Raw genomic sequence first — 23,375 nt, forward strand, 5'->3', positions numbered from 1 at the left:
TTTTCATGTCTACATCAACTGATGGAGTATGTGGGGAAAAAACAAACAAAGAACAATGGTGACAATCAAATAATCTTGCAGTGTTGGCAGTCTAGAACCTGATGGTATGACCTAAGGTTTTATGTATTAGGACATTAAGAAATCATCTGGTCCTAAACAAGGTCTTAGTTTAATACAACAGCACATGACTTATTACAAGGTGTCATTATTTATTTTTACAAAAATGCCATGTGTGAAAATCTAGTTACAAATGTTCTCTTTCCATATGATTTAAGAGGCTTAGTAGCAGCCAGGTGCTGTTAATTAAATGCCATCGATTCAGTTAAACATCAGCAAGTGCGACACCTCTGTCAAGGCCCATGTTTTAGCAGTTTGCTGGTCTTGAGCATATAAGTGTAACACAATGCCAAAGAGGAAAGACATCAGCAAAAATTTTGCTGCCCATCAATCGGAGAAGGGTTATAAGGACAGTTTCAAAGTTATTCTACAGTGAGGAACATTATTTACTGTAGTGGACGACACTGAAGACATCCCAGGAGTGGATGTCCCAGCATATTTTGTATTCGGTTAAAATTTTAAATGTTAAAGTTAAAGACAATACAATTAGAAAAAGACTGAACAAGTATAGTTTGTTTGGAAGGATTGCCAGGAGAATGCACATTCTCTCTAAAAAGAACGTTTGCAAAGATACATATGAAAGAAAAACACAAGACTTCTGGATCAAAGTCCTTTGGACAGATGAGACCAAAGTAGAGACTGTAAAAAAGCACTGCATATCAGCACAAACAACTCATACCAACTGTCAAGCAAGATGGTTGAGGGGTGATGATTTGGGCTTGTTTTCAGCAACAGGACCATGTCAAGTTGCAGTCATTGAGTCCTATGTTTACCAAAGTATTCTAGGGTTAGGGTTAGGGTTAGGGTTAGGACGGTGCCAAGTCAAAAGTGAAACTATCTGTTAGACATGTAAATGTTGGTTGAAATTGAATCACCAGATCTACAACAGAATGCCTAAAAATAACAGAATCAAGGTTTTGCAATGATTCAGTCCAGACTTTAACCCGACTGAAATGCTGTGGCAGAACCTTAAAAATGCCCACAAACCTCAATGAACTGAAGCAACATTGTAATGAACAGTAAGACAAAATTCTACTGGTTTGATTCCACAATGACATGGGAGACTGATGAAGTCACGGAGAACACAATTACAAGTTATTTTTGATACGGTGGTTTTACAAACTACTAACTCATAAGGTGTTTTCTCCATTCTCCATTATGGTGTTGTTCATCAGAGGTTGCTTTTATGTCCTGATAATTAAACCATAAGTGGTCAAAGACAGTGTTTTTATTTTCAAATGACACATCCTTGTAGAACATAGTAATTGCTTTGCAACAGTATTAGCTTATCATTTTATCCGTACCATCCAACCATCCATCCATCCATCCCTCCATCTTCTATACCACTTAAAACATGGGAGTTTAGCCAACTTTAAATTTTCACTTGAGTAAAAGTACAAAAATATTTGCCTCCAAATTTACTTAAGTATCCAAAGTATATGATTTATTATGGCTATAATCTTACTATTATCATTGTTGGCACCAAACTTTTGCTTAATCAACTCAATTTATGTTAAAAGACTTGCATACCAAGAGAATGGTATTAATGAGTCAAACACTGATTGATATCTATTAAAATTATCATGATCAACAAACTTTTTTTTTACTACTTAAAAAAATCACGCAAATAAGTCCACAGGTGTTGTGGCAAGTTAGAGTCAGGAGACTCTTCCATCATTTATTACTCTCAAAATGTTCTTCTTGTGTTGAACTGATACTGAACTGCATGTTTGTACTAAGTAGATACCACCAAGCGGCAATCAAAAGTTCAAAACGCAGCGCAAGCTCTACCCTGATTGGTGGCTTACTGCGTGCTTGACCAGTTGGGTTTTTATCCACTTATAAATAAAAAGGAATGACTGATTTTGCTAAATGAAGTTGAGTAAGAAGTAAGGTATTTGACTTTGAAATATAGTAAAGTTAAAATAAAAGTCTCCCAAAATGTGAATATTTCAGTAAAGTAGAGATACACGGAAAGCTTCTCAATACAGTAACGAATTACATTTACTTCATTACTGTTCACCACTGCTCAAGGCCCATTGCATAGCACAATCTCACACACACACACACACACACATACATACACAAACTACAGACAATTAGCAGCAATGGGATTCAAACACCCGATCCCGGGGTATGTTCCCTTTTTGCCAAATAATTTTTGCTAAATTAAGCGAATTCTTCAAAGAAATGTGTGTAAATCGCCTACACTACTAAAGCATTTTAAAAGCAACCACATAAGCATTGTCCTTTACAAACACGCCAATAATCTCACCAGTCAAAGAGTAAAATGTGTGTCATGGCACCATATTCACAAGAAAGGGCACTATTTAAGTGCTGTTTTGCACTATTTGCTCGGTAGTAGCCAAGAAAAAACTCATGGGACATGAGTCTCTGAAGGGAAATGTGGTTTCATTTTCAGGAGAAAAATACTTTCACACCTACATCAATCCAACGTAAGCTCGCATGGCATTTGGAAAATGGGACAACAAATCAATTCCAGTGAAATATATATGCCATTTCTACCTTGTCAGTTTTGGGACTAAGAGGGCAATTAGGTATTACTTTTTAAACTCACATTTTCCTTGCAAAGACCAGGCATGTGTCTCGTCATTCAACCCCCCCACGGAGATTTATAATATCTAAGAAACACGGCCATTTTCTCAACTGTCAAGCCATTTCCTCGGCATACTCTATCATACTGTAGCAGATTCATCATCTTCTCATGCCTGCAGGACAATGTGTAGGTGGTGGTGGTGGTGGGGGGCTCAATTTACTAAGTCATTTCAGAACAGGTCATAGATCAAGACATCCTTTATGAGCCTCTCTTTTAGTATTCAGCGACATATGTCCAAAAATAGACACTGAAAGTGCTAATGCTAGTTTTGCACCTATGAGTGTTTAAGGGATGGCAGGCCAAGGGGGAGGTTGTGCCGAAGGTCAATGCTGAATTACTGCCTGTCACTGTTAGGACAGGATGAGTGTAGATACAGAGAGACCCTGTCAGGGGCCAGAGGCTTGCCGTCCCACACAGCATGGCAGAAACAGTGACACAGGAAGGCCAAATTCCAGGGCACCTGTCCCAGAAAACATTTCAGCGAAATGACTTACCTTAAGCAAGATTTTCCAATTTCCTGTCAAGTCAAGGTCAACTTAGAGTCAGAGATGGAAGTGAAAGGTGAGAAACGCCCTGCAGAAAAAGTGGTAAAATAACTTTAGTCCTATGTTAGCTCTGCAACCTTTACTTTTAAAAGATATTGCTGTTTTCTGGAGCTAAGAGTTCAGCAAGCAACATATTAAACCGGAATTTAGTTAACTAAGTTGAAGAAGTGGCAATAATCTAGTATACTAAATTAGATAGCTGTAGCATAACCAGTGTTTGTACACATATACAGACCTTAATAACATGTTCCTAAGCATTGCATTCATAGTTGCATTGCATTCACATGCCTTTAGGAGGTTACGCTGAAAATTGGTGTAATGAAGAATACAAAAACAGCGTTAATACTGTTTGCTTTTGGAAAATCGTCAGCTGAATGCGAGTTACTTTCTTTTGTAGGAAGTTGGTTAGATTTTGGCCATGTATCTTTCAGTAATGGCTTCTGACAAACATACAGCAGACATAATGCTTGTGTTCAATTGTTAGCAAACTGTTATGCTAAATGTGAGAATAACAATTTATTTTTTTGTGTGGTTTGTTTAATGGACATTGTCACAAAGCAAATACATATGAATACATTTACCCCTAATGAGATTGGCAGCCGAATGAAAAAACACCCTGGGATGGAATGAGGATGAAAACCTTTAAAGGTTTCAGACTCAAAAAGAAACCCATTCTTGTCTGGCCATCACTGGATAGTCTCATTAAAAATAACTCCCTTCTATAAGTATCATACGAACAACTGTGCAACCAGGAAATTCATTATAGTTTTTAAGTCTATTTTGTTGTAATTCAAGATGGCATTGTGGCAACTGCATGCAGAGGCTGCTTTGGATGTAAAACTGTGCCCACAAATGTTTGCACACATTTAATGTACTCCTGTGTATAGGTTTGCTTATGTCTTAGTTCTGTGATGTTTAATGCATCACCTTGGCTGCGGAGAAAAGTTGTTTCCATTTCCTGCTGTACAATACCACATATGTATGGTTAAAATAACAATAAAAGGCATTTGACTTGAAAGTACTGCCAAACTTCTGACCAATTAGATGCATAGTTTAGATAATCAATTAGATGGTCGTTCTAAAACTACACACAAATGATATGTGACTGCATCCCCCAAATACTTAATCCAGTCCCAGGAACCAACAGTCTAGTAAAAAAAAGAAATCTGTACTTCAAAAACAGGTGATCAAGCTACTGCACAAAAGCTTCAGGAACATAAAACTGCACTGTGCTCCGTGTCTGAAGTGCAACTATTGCACTTCAGTGCCCTCTACTGGAAAATTATGGAAAACAATGTCTTATATTGCTGCTTGAGCATTTAACACTGAATTACAGGCTTAGAAAGATTTATTGAACCTTTCACAGAACCCAGTTAAACAGTCACTCACTGTTTTTTTTTTTACTGGGGAAACAAAACAAATGTACTAATTGCTTTCAGAAAATTAAGATGAATGTCATTTGTTCCATTTAATTTGATACATACCAATCCATCCCATAAAAGCAAGATAAAGCCAGTGAGGGGGAGAAGAGAGAAAAAAAAAAAAAAAAAAAACAACTGTAGAGGAAAATGTAATTGTTTTATGTATTTTTTTTTTTATTAAATAACTGTTCTACATAGCACAACAATTACCACATTTAAAATTCTATAAAAAAAGATTTTCAAAAGCTCTGAAAAGTAAAGCATTCAACCAAAGAAAAGGAGCAGCCAAGTCATTAAATTAGGGTACATGAAATGTGCTGAACTGGGATGAGAAATTGGATTGAAAATATAAATTGGATTAACAGGAGTGAGAAATTAGATTGAGGAAAAAGTTCAAAGGTTACAAAAATGAATCAGAATTATAGCGAAAGCAATGCATGGGCATGCACAAACCACTCTTACAGCATACTGACCACATACCTATTACATATCTAATAGTTGGGCAATCTAGACATAAAAATTTTTCAATAAAAAATCTTAATTATATATACATGCTCCTATTTTAAGCCCTGTAGCACTGATGACCTGAAACATCGTCGATAAAAATAAAACACACCCTCAAGTGTCCAGATACCATAGAGAATAGGAACACCTAAGTGCACAAGGAATTCCCCTCAACACTTGCCTTAAGACAGAAAACAAAATCCACCTAGAACTGCTTTATCACTTTTCCTTGCCAGGTTCTTCCTAGCACACTTTTTTTAGTGAGAGAATAGAAAACAACCCTTTAATGACAACGTGACAATACATTTTATATATATAAATAGAACCGCTGGTTACTTGAGACTGTAACTGACTTGAAGATCCCTTCTTTATCTAAGAGAGACAGCAGGCTGCTGGTTCTCTTTATGTTCATGTTTGAAAGCTTTACTGGGGTCAAACCGGCATGGGGCCTGATGGGACTTGAGCTGCTCCAGCTCCCTCTTCTGCTTTCCCACCTGTGTCCTGAGCTTATTCACTTCCTGTAAAAATATAAACAGGAAAGAATAGTGTAGCAGTCACATGGAGAGACTCAGCAAGACTTGTAAACACACAAAAGACGCAATCCTGACCTGCTTGAGCTCCAAGTTCTCCTCCTTAAGCTTGACCATGTGCTTGATTTTCTGTCGTTGGTTTTGATGGCCCAGCAGGTTGGCATACGCGCTTGCCAGCTTATTCAGTTCTGCTTGAGTGGCCCCTTTCTCAGAGCGCAGCGCGTCCCTCTCAGCCGCAAAGCCATCCAGCTGCTCCTGGGGTACAAAAGAAGAAAAGAAACACGAGGCATGGGAGCATCTGCACAGACAGCAACAACAACACAATTTCTACAAAAGTAATTTAACATTTCCCAAGTAAATAGGGTCTGGAGCGTGCGAATAACTTTTGAGTGACAGACCCGAGACTCACCTGGAAGGGCTTAACTTTATCGTAGAGCTGTTCATACAAGTTTCTCCAGTGCTCAGTCTCATCATTTGATGTGCTTTGTAAAGGAACAAATAAATAAATAAATAAATATTAAACATAACAGTAAATATAGAAAGTTACAAATTCTGTAAAATTACCTATAAGCAAAAGTACTTTTTCCTCACTAAACAAGTGAAACGAATACTAAAACTAATAAAAACTAATACTAATCAGTACACATTACGCAGAAGGCAAATTTAAACTTGATATCAGCGCCTCGTAGAAAAATGTGACAAAAGATTGGTAATAATTGTCTACTATTGTAACAATGCAAGAAACATATACCAGAATATAATTAGCATTTCTATAGTAATTGCTTACCCACAATGACAAATCTACATCCTCACATGCACTGCTGATACAGGACTTTTGTCTGAATCTTTTGGAGGATTTCTCAGAATCTAAATGCCCTCCGGCTCAGTGCTTTTGGTGAGATGCTGCTATTGAGTCTCGAGGTGTTGTACCTCCAGTAACCTTGTCAGGCTTCGGGGAATTAAGTCTCTAAATATATTTCAGCTATTGGATGTGATTTTGCCTCAATATTGCTTCACTTTAATTTAATCCAACTTTGATCAAATCCACTGATTTAGTCCCTCGACAATATACGAATACAGAGACACTGTGCTACCAATTCACCTTTTCTGTGCCTCTGTGAGCTGGTGCTTTAAGTCATAGCGTTCCTGCTCCATCTGCTGCTGGAGCTGCTCCTTCTCCTGCACCATCTGCTGCTGGAGCTGCTCCTTCTCCTGCACCATCTGCTGCTGGAGCTGCTCCTTCTCCTGCACCATCTGCTGCTGGAGCTGCTCCTTCTCCTGCACCATCTGCTGCTGGAGCTGCTCCTTCTCCTGCACCATCTGCTGCTGGAGCTGCTCCTTCTCCTGCACCATCTGCTGCTGGAGCTGCTCCTTCTCCTGCACCATCTGCTGCTGGAGCTGCTCCTTCTCCTGCACCATCTGCTGCTGAAGCCGCTCCTTCTCTTGCACCATCTGCTGCTGAAGCCGCTCCTTCTCCTGCACCATCTGCTGCTGGAGCCGCTCCTTCTCCTGCACCATCTGCTGCTGGAGCCGCTCCTTCTCCTGCACCATCTGCTGCTGGAGCCGCTCCTTCTCCTGCCTCAGCACCTCCACCCGCTGCAGTAAGAACTGTGCCTCCTGAACCTCGCCTTTTGCCAACTCACTCCTATGCTGTTTGTTTTGCTCCAGCTGAGCCAGAGCTTGCTGCTTCTCCTCTTGCTCTTGTCCTACTTCCACTCTGGCCTGTTTCAAGTCTGCCTCACATTGGGCAAGCCGAGTCTGAACCTCCAGTAACATCCTGAACGTAAACACACATTTAAGACGATTTTCCAGTAATACTACTAAAACTATTCAGAGCATAATGCAAACATGCATTTTTTTTAAAATGAGGAAAATCTACATTTCCCCAGGTGAAACAAACTCTTAATGTTTCTATACAAAAATAATGACATATGCCTGGTTTGTGATCTTATTAATTGGACCAATCACATGTCATATACAAATGAAGTAATTTTGACACGTATGATTTGTTAAAAGGCTGTATACAGATTGGTGTGTCTCAATATGTATCTGACCTGGCACACTCCTCCCTCTCCTTTTCCTGAGTGTGCTGTTGTTGAACAAGTTTATTCTGTTCATCCTGCAGTTGCTGAGTAATTCTGCTGAGCTCCTGCTTCAGCTCCACTACACGAGCCTCGTCCTGCTCTCTCTGCGTACTCAGAGCCTGTGTGGCACTGAAAAGATTCAGGGATTAATAACATGGTCTGATTTATTTAGCAGAGGTTTAAGACCTTGGGCTCAATACTTACCTTTCTAGCTCAGTGGCCATGTCGCCAATCTTTCCCAGTGAACCGTTGTGTTTATCCTTGAGTTTCTTTACAGTCTCCTGATGAACCTCTTCCAAAGTCGTCCGCTCTGCTTGATTCCTGCTAAACCATTGCAAGCATTAACCAGTGATTACCCTGTGACAACAGGGAAATAAAAGCTTGCTTTCGAAAGCAAGATCCCACCTTTCAAGCTCTGCACGGGTATGGTTTAATTCTTCCTTCATTGTGATGTTCTCCTGAGTCAGAAGATGGACTGTTTCCTGCAGTAGCTTGTCCTGCTCCTCGATTATGTTCACTTCCTCCAATACCTCTTCCAGTTCTTCCTCCAACTGCTTTTTCTCTTTGCTCATTTCATCACGCAGAGTTGCCATCATGCTGGACAGGGAGTCATTACGAGTCTGCAAGGATATTTTATAGTTCAGATTGGCAGAATTCATCTTAAATCTTTTACATATTAGGTCCATTTGGTACATGCACCATTTTACACTTCCATTTGAAAGTTAATGAAAAGTGAAGGACACATGATTTGGCAATACAATCAAATAAGCAAGAAACAAAAGGATATATATAGAGAGAGAGAGATGATATCTATCAATCTTTATAAATATATATCTATATGTATATATTATCTATCTATCTATATATCTATATACATACACACACATTTTTCTTTTTTTTTTTCTACAAAAGTATTTGGACACTTTACTTTTCCAGCCATAGGTGATTCATTTTGAAGTTGTTTCCACAGAATTGGAGGCACACAATTGTATTGGATGTAGAATTAAATTCAATTGAACTAGGAGACCCACAAACTTTCCAGTCTGACAATTCCCATGTGCGCAAAGTGATTTTCATTAAGATGTGGTTTACATGGAGTGGAAGCTCTTGAGTGTCCTGATATAGAGCTCTAACCTAGCCCTTTGGGATGAACTGAGATGCTGATTGTACCCCAGGCTTCTCACCCTACATCAGTACCTGACTTTACCAATACACTCCAAAACCTGCCCAGAAATGTGGAGGTTATAATAACAGTGAATGGTGATCAAATGTGGAATGGCATGTTAATAAAGCAATACAAATTGTTGGTCAGGTGTCCACAAACTTTTGTCCATTTAGTTTATTTATAAATAAACCAAAATATATAAATAAATCACTCTGACATCAATCTGTCAATATGTCTGAAATACTACCTAATTAATTTATGAGTGTTCTTTAGGCTGTTTAAAAATAAATGCTATAGGCTTGTAAAGGTTGCAGAATAGGCACTTTAGGAGAAATTGGAGTCAGGATTGACGATATTCAGGCACAAAAAGAGCTGGGATTGCATTCTTTCTTTTAACTAAATATAAATGGAAAACAAGCAAGGGATCAAACACTGATAAAAATAAATGTGAAAATAGAATAGTGCATATCAGCAGAATCAATAGCCCAAGCTAAGAGCATTAAAGATAAGCTCAGCTGATATATACCACACAAACTAAGCTTGTTCCTTATTAATAAATTTTATATATATATATATATATATATATATATATATATATATATATATATATATATATATATATATATATATATATATATATATATTTCATTCATTTTCCACCTCTTAAAGTTTCAAATCCGTATTGCTATTGCTAAGTGATAAAAGGTTGCCATCTCTGTACATGTGAATGTTTTTCAAATCAATTATATGTTAAATACAAAATTATGGCATATTGTTAATTGGGTTTTATTTTGTGTTTTTTATTTGCAAATTGTCTGAACTGAAAAAGAAACTCAGTATGTTGGAAATCCTGAAATATTCTTTGGTAATTTGCACTACATGACTGTATACTTTAAACAATGCTACATAATGTTACAGACAGTATTATTTTTAACAGTGCTTTAAAAGACATACAATTTTTTTCTTAAACTACTTTTTCTACATTCCCCATATTCCTATGGGTTTCCTCTGGATAAGATAAAAATAAATCAGCCCTAGATGTACTGTGTGTGTAGAAGTGTGCCCTGTGATGGACTGGCATTCTATCCAGGGTGTGACACTATCCCATGGCCAGTGTTTTCCCAGTATATGCTCTAGATAAAGCACAACTACAATAAAGTGGTTACTGGCCATGAATGTGTATGATGAAAGAATAAGAGGGACATTATGTTACCTTCTCTTCTTTAAACTGTTCAGTCAGTGCAGAGTGCTTCTGCTTCAGCTGGTCATGAGCTTCTTTCTCACACTTCTTGCTCTCCTCCAGTGAGCTAACCTCAGCCAGGAGCTCCTGCACTCTCCTCAGCCCTTCCTCCTGTGTCCTAGCTGTTCACACAAATGCAGAATTATTTTTACATTTTTATTTATTTACACACACACACACACACACACACACACACACCTTATTTGCTTAAAGACTGATCTGTAGAACCATATACAGAACATAGCAAAAAGGAAGATCTCAGCTGACAAGGTGAAGACTCTGCAGCTTTTTGCCATTCTTAAAATTTGGATTTCACAAGCTATTAAAAGCAGACATCTCCACAATCATATAAAAGTCCCTAGGGATCTACCATTATTGCATTAGCTTTGGCAGCTTACCTCTCTCATCCTCCATATTCAAGCAACGCTCATTCATGTGGGCCACACGCTGGTCCAACTCCTCCTCTGTTCTTCTCAGCACCTCCCTCACTCGGGCCAGCTCCTGCTCTTGCTGTTTCACAGTGCTCTGCGAATCCTTCAGCTCCTGTGCTGCCTGTAAGGTCTTCTCCTCCAGCGTGTCCAGCATAGCCCGAGAGGCATCCAGTTCACGCTGGTGATCTTCCAGCTCTTTCTCTCGCTTGCCAAGAGTGCTGTGACACTCCTGCAGCTCCTGCTGGCATCTCTGCAATTCCTGCTCCATCTCCTTCAGTACCCTCCGAGACTCCTGTAGCTCCACCGTGCGCTGCTCCAACTTCTGCTCCATCTCACTGTGCAAGAGACAAAGTAAAACACACACTGGCACTGGTCACTACATAATTAAACAATAAACCAGCAAACTTAGAGATGCAAGAAGGAAAAATCCCTACCAGAGTTTCTCTTGAGAATCTGAGACACGCCTCTCCATTGAAGACTTGTCCTGCAGGTTACCTCTAAGGTCCTTATAAAGAAGATTGACATAATGAAGCTACAAACTACAAATGTTTGTGTCATTATGACATCATAAAAATCATACTAAAGCCTCACTCCCAGTGTACGGTGCCTTTCATGGGGTTTATTGCTCAGTGAAACATAAAAAAGTAAGGACATAAAACAACATGCATCAGTCACAGGGTCAGGTGTTCATCACAAGAAAACATAACTGGTACCTTTATATTTACTGCATGTTAGTTATTTTACTGTTATTATAATTTTTTTGTCTCAGTGATCCATCATGTTCATGCACAAGCTAAAAATACTACAAAAATAGAAAAAGGACTGCAATATAACATATCTTCTTTTTGGCATGTATATATTTTTTCCCCCTACACAATATTCATCAGGATTGAAACATTTGTAAAGATATTTTCATGAAAGTAATTAAATAATAAATTATTTATTTTTTTTAAATATAATTAATAATTATAATATCTGAAAATAGGTTATACACAAGCACATTTTTGTCCAAAAATGATACCTGAATATTTTCATTTGCTGCATCAAGGTAACTCTGTAGCACTTTGCCCTCCTCCCTCAGCTCCTGTATAACAGCTGCAATGGAAGATGGTGGTAAATAAGCAAAAACTAAGAATTCAGGACCATTTATATAAACATAACATACAAACACACGACACCTACCATGCAGCTTATCCGCTTCTTTCTCCAGCTCCTCATTGTGAGCTTTAGTGTCTTCATGAAGGACCTCTGCAAAAACACCATTTGATAGTAAAACTTAAGAGCAGTTTCCCTGGGATTTGGTTTTTATTTTAAAACCTATTGTTTGCATACAAAACACTTTCCAACACAACAAAAAGAGAAGGCTATCTATGCTTACCAAGATCTATATTCCTTTGTTTAATAGCATTTAGAGTTGCTTTTGAAGCTTCAAGATCAGTCTCCAACACCTTTACAGTGCCTTCTGAGCTGATCTTCAGAAAACTCAGCTCCTGTTTATAAAAATCAACAAAATAAAAAGACTTTACTTGGGTTGTGGCACTACTACCCTCAACCACACAAAGAACAAGAACATGTTAATCACATGACCTTTTGAGGTACAAATATACCCCCACCTTGTCTTTAGCATCCAGTTTGTTTCTTGCTTCCATGAGCTCCATAGACAGTGAATGGATTTTCTTCTTTGTGGTGTCTGCAGAAACCTGTAAATGTGTAAAATGCAGGAATATAATAAAAAGGGGAAAAAAGGAAAGAAACAAACAAAAAGGTTACTAAAGTGTTTTCATTTCTAAGAGAGAACGGTTTAAGCCTTCAATTAATTAAGAACAAATCCAACCTTGGTCTTGAGGAACTCGTTGGTTTTCTTTAACTCGGCAAGCTGTCTTTCAAAAGAGGCCACACTAGCCGCGAGACCCGTCTTCTCTCTCACAGCAGCCAGCAGTTTAGCCTCCAGCTTCTTAAGCTCTTCCTCTAGGGCCTGAACCCGGCGGTCCTGTTCTCCTCTCTGCTGAACCAGTGAACGGATCTGGAAATCAGCGTTTGTCAATTTTCTAAAGGATATCATCATTGCTTTGGCATATATAATTGAGAACATATATTATACATAATACACAGTATATAAGCAGTACTGTAATATCATGGTTCTGAAGTATATCAGTGACAAATCCACAAATATGTCCTGTGATACTTGCCTCTTTCTCCAGCAGCTTCTGCTGTTTCATTTCTACTTGAAAGCTGCTCTTGTCCTTTTTTGCACTCTCGGACTGTGTGGAAACACAATATGTATAACTTGAACAATAGCACTAAAAATGTTAAGCACTGTAACAATATTAAATATAACCAAGCGGTGCTTACTTACCAAGCCATCCACTGACATGGTCCTGCGCACTGGAGACATGGGCACATCTTTGGAAACGGGTGGTCCAACTAAAGAGACGATTATCACCAGGAGGTCAAGAAACAGCACAACCAGTGGCATGTGTTAAATTCAGAAGAGAAGCATATTTCTAAATCACAACAATAAGAACAGCCGTACGCTCACGTTTTTGTGGTCTGAAGCGCTCTGCCTTGTGGAACGAAGCAGCACCCTTCACCTCGCCAGGCTTTAGGTCGTATGTACCTGGTGGAGGAGCACAACCTGGCAAACAGAAATGAACAGAAGTCCATAAATAAATAAATGAATAAAAATAAAGGTTGTCGAACATCCAAAATCAGCAACATTATGAAGGCAGTGCAGAATAAGCAATTATGATAAGGTTTTAACATAGGTGTCCTCTAACACTGTTGTTTTCACTGAAGGGCTTTGACATGCAGCCATGTGGTCTACACAATAAAAATATATAATTATTACACATATATAATTAGTTTTGTAGCACGTTTGGCTCTGAGCACTTGATAGTTTTGCATTTTATAAGTTTCAAATTGTGTAGACACTCTCCAGTGTAAACTATTTAAACAAACTAATGTCTAACAACGTGACACAAGTAGATACTGATATACAGGGTGACCATTATTACAATTTTGTGAGAGAATATATTTTCTCCATATACAGTTCAAGTCCACAAACTGCTATAGCCATTGTAGTGGTCACTTAATTGAAATGTTTCTTTAAGTATACAAATGAGACTGTTCCTACAAGGAATCATATTCTAAGCTAAAAATAACCGCCACAAGCATTTAACTAAGTGCAATTTTAATAAAACATGGCCGAGCTTCGGTTTATATGACACAAAATGCTTTGGATAATTGAACACGATATCTAAGGATGAAAAGTTATAGAATGAATACTGTAACCACCAATTAACAAAGATAAATTGAATTAAAAATATTTGTAAAATTCATTGGGTGCGGCTTATATACAAGTTTATCTTTTGGCATCGTCGTGCGTTTAAAAAATAAAAATAAATAAAAAAATAATAATAATAATAATAAAATATATATATATATATATATATATATATATAAAATAAATAAAATTTTCTCCCGATGACGTGCAGCTCAGAACCCAGGTGAGGTGCGTTTCTTCGTTTCTGTTCGGAAATTTAATTGGTCTAATGTTATGTCGTTTTTTGGTTTGAAGTTTGTGAAACCCCGAAAAACCCAGGAAAAATTCATAAATTAGCCGCTTCGTTGTTTAAGCCGCGGGGTTCAAATCGTAGGGAAAAAGTAGCGGCTTATAATCCGAAAAATACGGTATATAAAGATTGTGTTTTGGCGCAGTCCATGGAAGTTTGTTTCTACTGAATAAAGTCATTCTTTGACACCACAACCCTGGACCCAGAACTTATTTAATTTGTTTTTGCACTTGGCACATTATATCATAAATCACCCCTATGGCCAAATACTGTGGGTTGCAGTATGTAATGTCCTTATCATATTTAATGACAAGGACATTGCACAGTTTGTGCTCAGTATGTTTTTTATATTATATTATTTATATATATATATATATATATATATATATATATATATATATATATATATATATATATAAAAAGTGAGAACGTGCAAAAAATAATATTTTTTAAATAATTCCAAAGGTGCAGGGTTGCAATGCAGTGGTCTTTGTTGTCGTATATCGAATTAACAGTTTGAGGTTTACATTAATTATTAAATGTTTAGTGTAAATTGAGGCAGATAAGAAATGTAGAGCTTTGGAGAGGTTTTTTGGACGCTAGCTGCAAAACATGATCCTCTTTATGAACTACCTGAACTGAAGTCTTAGCTAGCTAGTACTGACGTTAGGTGAGTTGTTATGCTAAAAGAGCGGGTCCTCAACCTTTTTTTGCACCACGTGAGACCATTTTATCCCCCCCACGGACCGCATAACTAAACAAAATAACACGACTATTATACATATTGAATGATTTAATTGTTAGCTTAACTATCACATATATAAAGAAAAGGTTTTAAAAACTCTGGACACCATATAGACCAATAATAAGGCAGAATCGGTATCACTGAATACATCACGTAATATATCGATTAATCGAAAGAAAATCGTGAAACTGCAGATCATGTAAAATCAATAAAATATTTATTTTTTTTAAAAGGAGAAAGTTTATATTCTGTGTTTTTTCCTGTTTCCCGGGAGAACTAGCATTCAGCATGAACTGTTACCAAAGACATTTTTGGTATTTGATCCTTGACTGTAACTGATTGTAATCGAGAGACAAAGCGGACATAACTAGAAATACAGAGCTGCCGTGTCATGTCTATTAACGGTCATTAGCGTTCAGCAACGATCAGAACAAGGTCAAATAAACGTCTCAGTGCATTATAATGTACAGAGTCCGACGCCTGTCATACTCACCGACATGCTCATTAAACCTTTTCAATGGAGCCCTGGGAAACGACATGATTCCAACAAAGTACAGAACTAAAAACAGCTTTAAAAGTGACAAAAATAAAGAGAAAATACGGTCAGCAGTTCCAAGAGCTTCCACAACCGCCGCTGAATTTTTGAAATTTCCACCGCAGCCAATCAAAGCCAACGAGATTGATTTGACCAATAGGAATCTCTCATGACGTGACGAAGCCAAAGGCTGTCCAATCAAAATGCCGGTTTTCCGTAGGCGGGCCGTCAGGAAGTTGTGTACCCGGGATTTCATGGAGTAAAAATGTCGAGTTAGTGTGAGGTGAATTCATGCAACAGGAACCATATATACATTATAAACAAATCCATTTCAGTACAGAAAGCACATAATTTTTGAATTAATAGTATTGTGCAAAAAACTCGAAAACCAGAATAATTGTTGGATGCATTTAGTATTTATAATACACTATATAGCCAAAAGTATTGGGACACCTGCCTTCCAGCCATATGTGTGTCTTCACCAAACTGTTACTACAAAGTTGTGTAGGATATCTTTGGATGTGGCAGCAGTAAATTTTCCCTGGACTTGAATGGGGAGTGGCAGCCCATTGATAAATCCTCTTTGGGTTACTGATCGGAAGGTCAGGGGTTGGTATCACCAAACTGCCACTCTTGGGCCCTTGAGCAAGGCTCTTAACCCTCTGTGCTCTAGGGGTGCTGTATCATGGCTGACCCTGTGCTCTGACTCCAGGTTTTAAACAAGCTGGTATATGTAAAGAAAACAATTTCACTGTGCTGTAATGTATATGTGACAAATAAAGGCTATTCTATTCTAAGTAGGAGACCCAAACCTGTTCCAGCGTGTAAATAATGCGAGGTCTATGAAGACATGGTTTGCATGGGTCGGAGTGGAAGATCTTGAATGCCATGCTATAGAGCTCTGACAGCTCCTCAACAGTATTGAACACCTTTAGGATTATTTGAAATGCTGACTGCACACCAGGGCTCCTAACCCTACATCAGTACCTGACCTTGCTAACACCCTTGTAGCTAAATCAGCACAATGCAAAATCTCCATAATCTATTGGAATATCTTTCCAGAATAGTGGTTATAATAACAGCAAATAAAAGCACATACAGATCTTATTGTCAGGTATCCACAAACATTTGTTCACAGTGTATGTCTAGAGATAATCCATACTATTCAATTTGGTCAATGAATTACGATTTTATATTAATTATGTAATTTTTGTAGTCATGCAAAAATATTATGTTTATGTTTACATTCCCAAACTACAGAGCTAGGTTATATTTTATGTAAAAAGACAACCTAAATCTTGTTCAGGGTTGCAGCACAAGGCAGGAGATTTCAGCCCAAATGGGAAGCCCAAGTCTATTGTAGGGCATGAAGCAAACACACTTTTACACCTGATATCAGTTAATTTTTTTAGGAGAAAACCAAAGAACTCGGAAGAAAGCAGTACTATCAAGGGTAGATCATATCTTAGGACACTGGAGTTTGTGCCTTTCTAACTTTCGGGTTATTATTTTGACAAGGGCCGGCTTTTATTTGTTAAGTTATTATTATTCAGATTATTATCTTCATTTATTTTTTAAACTCTGAATTGTGAACGCTACTTAACACAATTTTATCACTCTTTATCACTCCTGTATCACCCCTTCAACCCTTTTGTATTTCTAATAATAACACTTTCTCCTTCTTGACGTTTATCTTTCTACCAGTAACTACATCTTTCTTTCTTTCTTTCTTTCTTTCTTTCTTTCTTTCTTTCTTTCTTTCTTTCTTTCTTTCTTTCTTTCTTTCTTACACCCACCAACATGTATTTATTTTTTTGTCCCGATAGAGGGCGCTCGCCCCTAAAGCTTTCCTCATGTCAAGTGATTGGAACCTCTCGGTTGCCGTAGTCTTTTATCACAACACGGAAGTGTCAAACAAATGCAACATCGTTTGAAACTCCATTTATTCTTTTAGGAGTGTAATGTTGAATGCCGTATCGGGATCCGGAGTCTGTATCGCACTTAAACCAATGATCAACAGTTTAAAATCAAAGTCTAGTGTTTGTTGTCACTTGTTATGCTCGTGAACTTTGCTTTGTGGCAGACTAGTTGCGGATTAAGGTCAGATATGTAGTGCAGCCACGGAGCTTTATGCCTTCAGACGGTTGGAAAACAATTAACCATCATTAATAATAATAATAATAATAATAATAATAATAATAATAATAATAATAACGACATCAACATGAAGCTGAGCTCATCAGTGTTCTCTACAATCTGTCTCATTATTGAGCTACTTGGCATTGCCCTTTTTTTGAGAGGATTTTTCCCAGTTCCAGTCAAGTCTTCTTTATCATCAATGAGCAAATTATCAGATCTGCCTGCAGAACCAGTTGTAGGTAAGTGTAATATCACTCTTCTGGCATGTGCCAGTGTGTTCTATTTGAATGGCTATTCAGACATGGTGGCTGTCACTGCACTTGGACTGTAGTATGGTGTTTGTATGTATAGTTAAACCAATTAAACCAATTCTGATTCTACTACTGAGATGTCACTTTATATCAGATTCTGTTGCCTTCATCTGATATTTATGTTTTGGATCTGATCAGAATACTCATAGTCTTCTTTTCTTTGTTGCAGGAAGTAGCCCAAACGCAACCAAAGTGCCTCCTCCATTATTCAACAAAGTAGTCATTGTGTTAATAGATGCTTTACGAGACGATTTTGTCTATGGGTCCAATGGAAAGAGGTTCATGCCCTACACCCGGAACCTAGTGGAGACTGGATCATCTCATAGCTTCATTGCTAAAGCCAGACCTCCTACTGTCACCATGCCTAGAATTAAGGTAAACTTGTGCACATGCTGGTGTTTTTTCCAAGTTGCATTTCATTTATTTTTCAATATGACATCAGATGGCTTACTAATAGTGGGGATAAGGTCACAACTAATAATGTTTATCAGTTTAACTCAATGGGTTCAGATGAGGCACAGTGGACAGAGGGCCTTAAGGTCCAGGTTTTGATCCTGGACTGCTGTATCTGGTATATTACAAGCGTCATCTGATGTCTGTGTGTTTGTTCTTTTATATAGCTTTCCTTTTTCATGCTTCCCATAATAAAACTAAATATGGGAAAATTAGTGTGTGATCATATGAAGTGCTGTTGTGCTCTCTGCCATGTAATCCTGGCTTGCACTCATTCCCCCTGTAATAAGATCAGGTTTCACCATGATTCAGTCAATGAAGACAGGTATAATAAGAGTAGTGTAGTGAAGGAAGTGCGTGAAGGAAGTGCACACTTCCTTCTTCCAAATGGTGGCTAATAGCACGTACATTTCGGAGCTAAGAATCTTTAAGATGATTAAAATTCTATAGAATTTCTAGATTTCACATTATGCACTTTTTCCCCCTTTACCTTCCAGAAATTTGCTGCTCTTGTTGAAGAACTACACATGTGAATTTTTTTTTCCCAAAATACCAGTGCAGTTTCATAAGTGCACAGCTCTATGTAACATGTAGTTTAAAAATATATATTTAAATTATTCACTGTATATATAATTCATTGCCAGCATAATTCAACGCTATCTGTGGACCAGCTTTTCTATGATTGTCCAGCAGATGGCAGTAGAGCACTTTCATCAAGAAAGAATTCTCTCAGATCGTATTATTCCAATGTTTTTACATTTTGAAGTTGCCACAATACTAAAGATGCCACATCATTAAAACAGGGTTCTAGCTCCCCGAGATGTCTTGCACTTCAGAGTGGCATAAAGAGACATGCGAAATTAAAGAACATTATAGGGAGAGGTGCTTTGATTGTCTGCACGAAATTACGATAGCACACGGTTTAAGGATTTCCACTGATTCACAATGTAAACACACTGTGTTCTTCATATTTGCATGTTTTGCTACTTACTCCTGGATATCATAATCAATAATGTCATAGTATATATAGACCCCTTTATAAAACTAGCTTTTTGTCATTAAAATCAGTAAATTATAGATTTGTTTTCTTTTGGTCTGTTGATTCCTGTGGCATATCATAGACAAATCTTCAAGTATCATGATATGATATTTTTGCTACAACCACAAGCGTGAAGCCATCTGTACACTGCTCCTTGTGTAATATCAGGGTGTAACACACTTGGAGAAAAGTGCTATCCGGGACCTTTTGCATACATGATCTCACAGATGCCCGTGGGTTATTTGTCAATAAAGATGGCCTCGTACTGTGATTAATATGATCGGTTTTACTACACTATTGTAGGATTAGAACTGCAATAAACCGTGTAAACACGTGTAAACAGTTAAAAACCTCAGCAAAAGACTTCATGATAAAACTACAATTAATGTTCTGATTACACATTTGCACTTTTTGACCAAAGTAGTGCACAGTTATAGGAAGGGCTTATGTAGGCATATCCTCTAATAAGGATCAGTTTCCTTATTTTTTTAGTCTGGTACCTCTTAAGGCCACCTCTGGATAAATTGTCTAAATGTCAATTTACTATTTTGACATTATTTATTTGTGACAAATCCATTTTTCAAAGTAAAAGGCAATGTTCTCTTGAACAGTGGCTTCATCAGGATTTAAATTGCTCCAGACCATAGGATGACTCTTGAGTGCCAGCAGTGACACTTTAATGTGTATGGTGCTGCTATGAATGTATGAGACTGGCAGAGTGGCCAAAATAAAAAATAAAATACTACAAAAATAGCAAATGTCACCCCCTAATTGAAAACTCTCAAGCATCTTGTGATTGGAAACAGATGAGCGTTACTATTTGTATACCTCCAAGGAACACCAGTGTAAGATTGTAGATATTTAACCACTATGGATCCTCAGAAAAGACATGCAAGCAGGCATAAAAAAATTAAAGCTTCATGCGTACAGTGTATTTGTTAGCACTTCAGGTGCTAATTCCAGAAAATCAACCACCCTTGCCTTGGTGTCAAAGGTCAAGTAATATCTAAAGAGATATATTTCCATTGCAACCCATACAAATGGCAAATCCCTTCAGCACAGAACTGTAGTTAAAATATGTTTAATTAGAGGTATATTCTCAAGGTTTGGATGTAGAGGGATTAAAAAAGGGATTAAAGGCATAATATTCTACAACCAACATGAAATGTGTCTTCTAAAGTATTAGAAAACATTTTGCTAAGAATAGTCCACCAGCCAAATAATATCCAGTCAGCAGTGGTTTTAATTGAAATCCCTTTCCCGTTGTGCGCCGGGTGACAGAGAGCAGGTTGACAGATTGTACCCATTTTGTGGATTCAGAAAGAACAGAGTGGTCTCCACCATAGTTGTTGTTCTGCTGGCTCCAATCTTTGTTAGTAAGTGCTCTATGTGCTCACTGTATACCTGCTCACACTCCATGATTTGTTGCTGATCCTTTCGAACACAACATCTGCGCCTTGTAAATCACATCTCTGAACAGCTCACGCTCAATGACCGGTTTGAACATTAAGACCAAAATTATGGAGTGTGCAGTTCGTGACAGAAGTAGTTCTTCAATCATGTGAATCGTTTTAGGGTTATTGAGGTCACACAAAATCTTTTCATCTCAAGTGGTCCAGTATATTTAATGTTGGTTTCTTGACCTTGTATTGGAAATGCAAAAACATTGTGAATATTTTCTTTGTTCATTTTTCCAAATGTATAGTTTTCCCCAGATATTTACTAGCCCTATCTACTGCTGAAATATGGTAGAGGATTTATTTTTCTGAAAATTTTCAGATATCTGGTTTCCCCCAGAAATATTCCACATGAAATGGATATAAATAATTTAAAAAAATACATGTTCTCACCCCTTAATAAAAAGAAAAGACAAAAAAAAAAACACATCAGTTGAACATTTGGCTAACAACTTTATAATTATGATTTTTATTTGTACAAGATTGCATACACTATCTTTTCCATTCAAACTTTTGTTGAAAGAAGATAATGATTAAAAGCTTATTCCTTTCCCTATGTAGTTTACCAAGTTGCTGTATTTTATTACATTTTATTACTAATCATTTTCTAGGCTAGTATCAAATTGTCAAACTGGCCAACAGAGTGAAACTTTCCCTTTCTGCATGGCTGGATAAGAAATTATCATTATAATATGGATTTTCATTTTTTTTTTAAATCACTTTATGACAAATTCCAAAAGACTGGGTCAAATGTAAATTTGAACAAAATGTAATGATTTGGAAATCTCATAAACCGTTATTTTATTCAAAACAGTTTTTATTTAAAATATATACAAAAAAAATATCAGTTTAAACTGAGGAAATGTACAATTTAAAAGAAAAAAATAAGGTAATTTAGATTTTTATTTAAATGGCTGCAACACTTCTCAAACAGTTGGGACGGGGCAACAAAAGCTCTATCATGTATATAAGAAAGTATATGTGAAAGTGATACAAAAATGCTGCCATCTTCTCTAAGCCAAAACCTATTTATAATGTCAAATGTGTAAACATTTTAAATTCTTTTTTTTTTTGGGAAACATGGATCCATGTCCATCAGACTAAAGCCTGGTGCACACTCTGCGATCTTGGCCAAGAATTGGTGGTCTGAGACAAATTTTTATTCTTAGATTCCTAGGCTAAAATCTGTTGTCTTTAATTTATATTTTAGAATTATGTTTGAACAGTCTGACAAGCAACAATCGCAAAGTACAAATCGCATAGTGAACACCTGGCATAAAGAGGAGAAGGACCATCCGGTTTATCACTCAGTTTAAAAGCCTGCATCTTTAATGGTATGGGGTTCCATTAGTGCCTTTAGAATGGGCATCTTTTACGTACGGAAAGGCACCATTAATGATTAACAAATGCTCCAAAATCTGACAATCTGGCAAAACCTAAAAAATTTCTTTTTTTCAGAGAAGGTATTGCATATTCCAATAAGACAATGGCAATCTAAATACTGCATCTATAAAAACACCCAGGTTTCGAAGTAGAAGAATCTGGAAGCTGAATTACCATAGGCTGCCTGAAGTGGAGATCTTTCACCAATTGAGAACATTTTGTGCATCATGAAACAAAAAATACAACAAAGAAGACTTACAACTGTTGAACTGATAGAATCTTGTATTAGACACGAATTGGACAACATTCCTTACCCAAGACATCAGCAACTAGTCTCCTCAGCTCGCAGATGTATACAGACTTTTACAGAATTTTTTAAAGACGTGTTGCAGCAATCAAATAAAAATGACCTTATATTTTTCTTAATTTACTTTATTCACTTTAAACATTTGATGTGTTTTCTATTTTTAACTGTAAATAAAATATGGGTTTATAGGATTTGCAAATCATTGCATTCTGTTTTTATTTACATGCTACATTTTTCCAAACTTTTTTGGAATCAGTGTTGTTTGGAATCACCATGCATCCTTGTGTCTCTTGTATATTATTTAAACAATACTGTTAATATATTTTCAGATTTTTGTTATATTATTCTCATAAAAGCATGATGCATCAATGTTTAGAACCCCTCACATACAGTCGGTTTTGTAACTGAAATTATTACAGCCTAAGATTAATGCTTAGAACTCTTTAGAAAATCGTATACCCTTGACCACATACTTTCTTGGCCTTTCTGTGTTTGCAAAATGCTCCTTTGTAGATATTTGATACTTCTTGGATTATTTTCTTTGTCAGGGATAGGATTTAATCTAAATCTGAAAGCATAGCAAGTCTGGTGAGAAGACAGCCTTTCATGTGGATCCTTTTTCTTGCTGTATCTTATTTTCTGGGTCACCGCTTGCACCTATTCACTCCCAACAGAGATTAGGGGGGGAAAGTTCCACAAATAGAGCCGTACAGAGTCGTCTCTAAAGAAATGCTTAGAGGGTCTTGACACTCCTGAGGTGTACAGGACTCATCATTACTA

General features: G+C 37.2%; 2 protein-coding genes across 4 annotated transcripts in view; one reads left to right on the plus strand and one right to left on the minus strand.

The window, feature by feature from the left end:
* Positions 1–4,853: 4,853 nt before the first annotated feature.
* hmmr (hyaluronan-mediated motility receptor (RHAMM)) lies at positions 4,854–15,618 on the minus strand. 3 transcript variants are annotated; one of them, XM_046850526.1, is made up of 20 exons: positions 15,465–15,618; positions 13,194–13,289; positions 13,011–13,078; positions 12,844–12,915; positions 12,489–12,677; positions 12,268–12,354; positions 12,033–12,144; positions 11,837–11,902; positions 11,676–11,749; positions 11,089–11,159; positions 10,622–10,989; positions 10,197–10,345; positions 8,224–8,438; positions 8,023–8,142; positions 7,789–7,947; positions 7,310–7,511; positions 6,837–7,276; positions 6,144–6,216; positions 5,813–5,989; positions 4,854–5,722 (listed from the first exon to the last, which is right to left on the minus strand). In XM_046850526.1, exons 1-20 carry the CDS (start codon positions 15,508–15,510, stop codon positions 5,573–5,575), a joined length of 2,934 nt encoding a protein of 977 aa, XP_046706482.1. In that variant the 5' UTR covers positions 15,511–15,618; the 3' UTR covers positions 4,854–5,572. The 3 variants fall into 3 exon arrangements, with proteins under 3 accessions (XP_046706482.1, XP_046706481.1, XP_046706480.1); XM_046850525.1 differs by having other exon boundaries at positions 6,837–7,511; positions 8,023–8,139; XM_046850524.1 differs by having other exon boundaries at positions 6,837–7,511.
* Positions 15,619–17,400: 1,782 nt separating this feature from the next.
* Positions 17,401–23,375, plus strand: part of pigg (phosphatidylinositol glycan anchor biosynthesis class G) — a 136,127-nt gene continuing 130,152 nt past the window's right edge. The window contains exons 1-2 of the mRNA XM_046849593.1: positions 17,401–17,884; positions 18,126–18,331. Coding sequence (XP_046705549.1) covers positions 17,731–17,884; positions 18,126–18,331 — 360 coding nt within the window. The 5' untranslated portion in view covers positions 17,401–17,730. The remainder of the gene's footprint in view (positions 17,885–18,125; positions 18,332–23,375) is intronic.

Source organism: Silurus meridionalis, chromosome 5 (genome assembly GCF_014805685.1).
Source record: "Silurus meridionalis isolate SWU-2019-XX chromosome 5, ASM1480568v1, whole genome shotgun sequence".
In the NCBI taxonomy this organism is placed as follows: Eukaryota; Metazoa; Chordata; class Actinopteri; order Siluriformes; family Siluridae; genus Silurus; species Silurus meridionalis.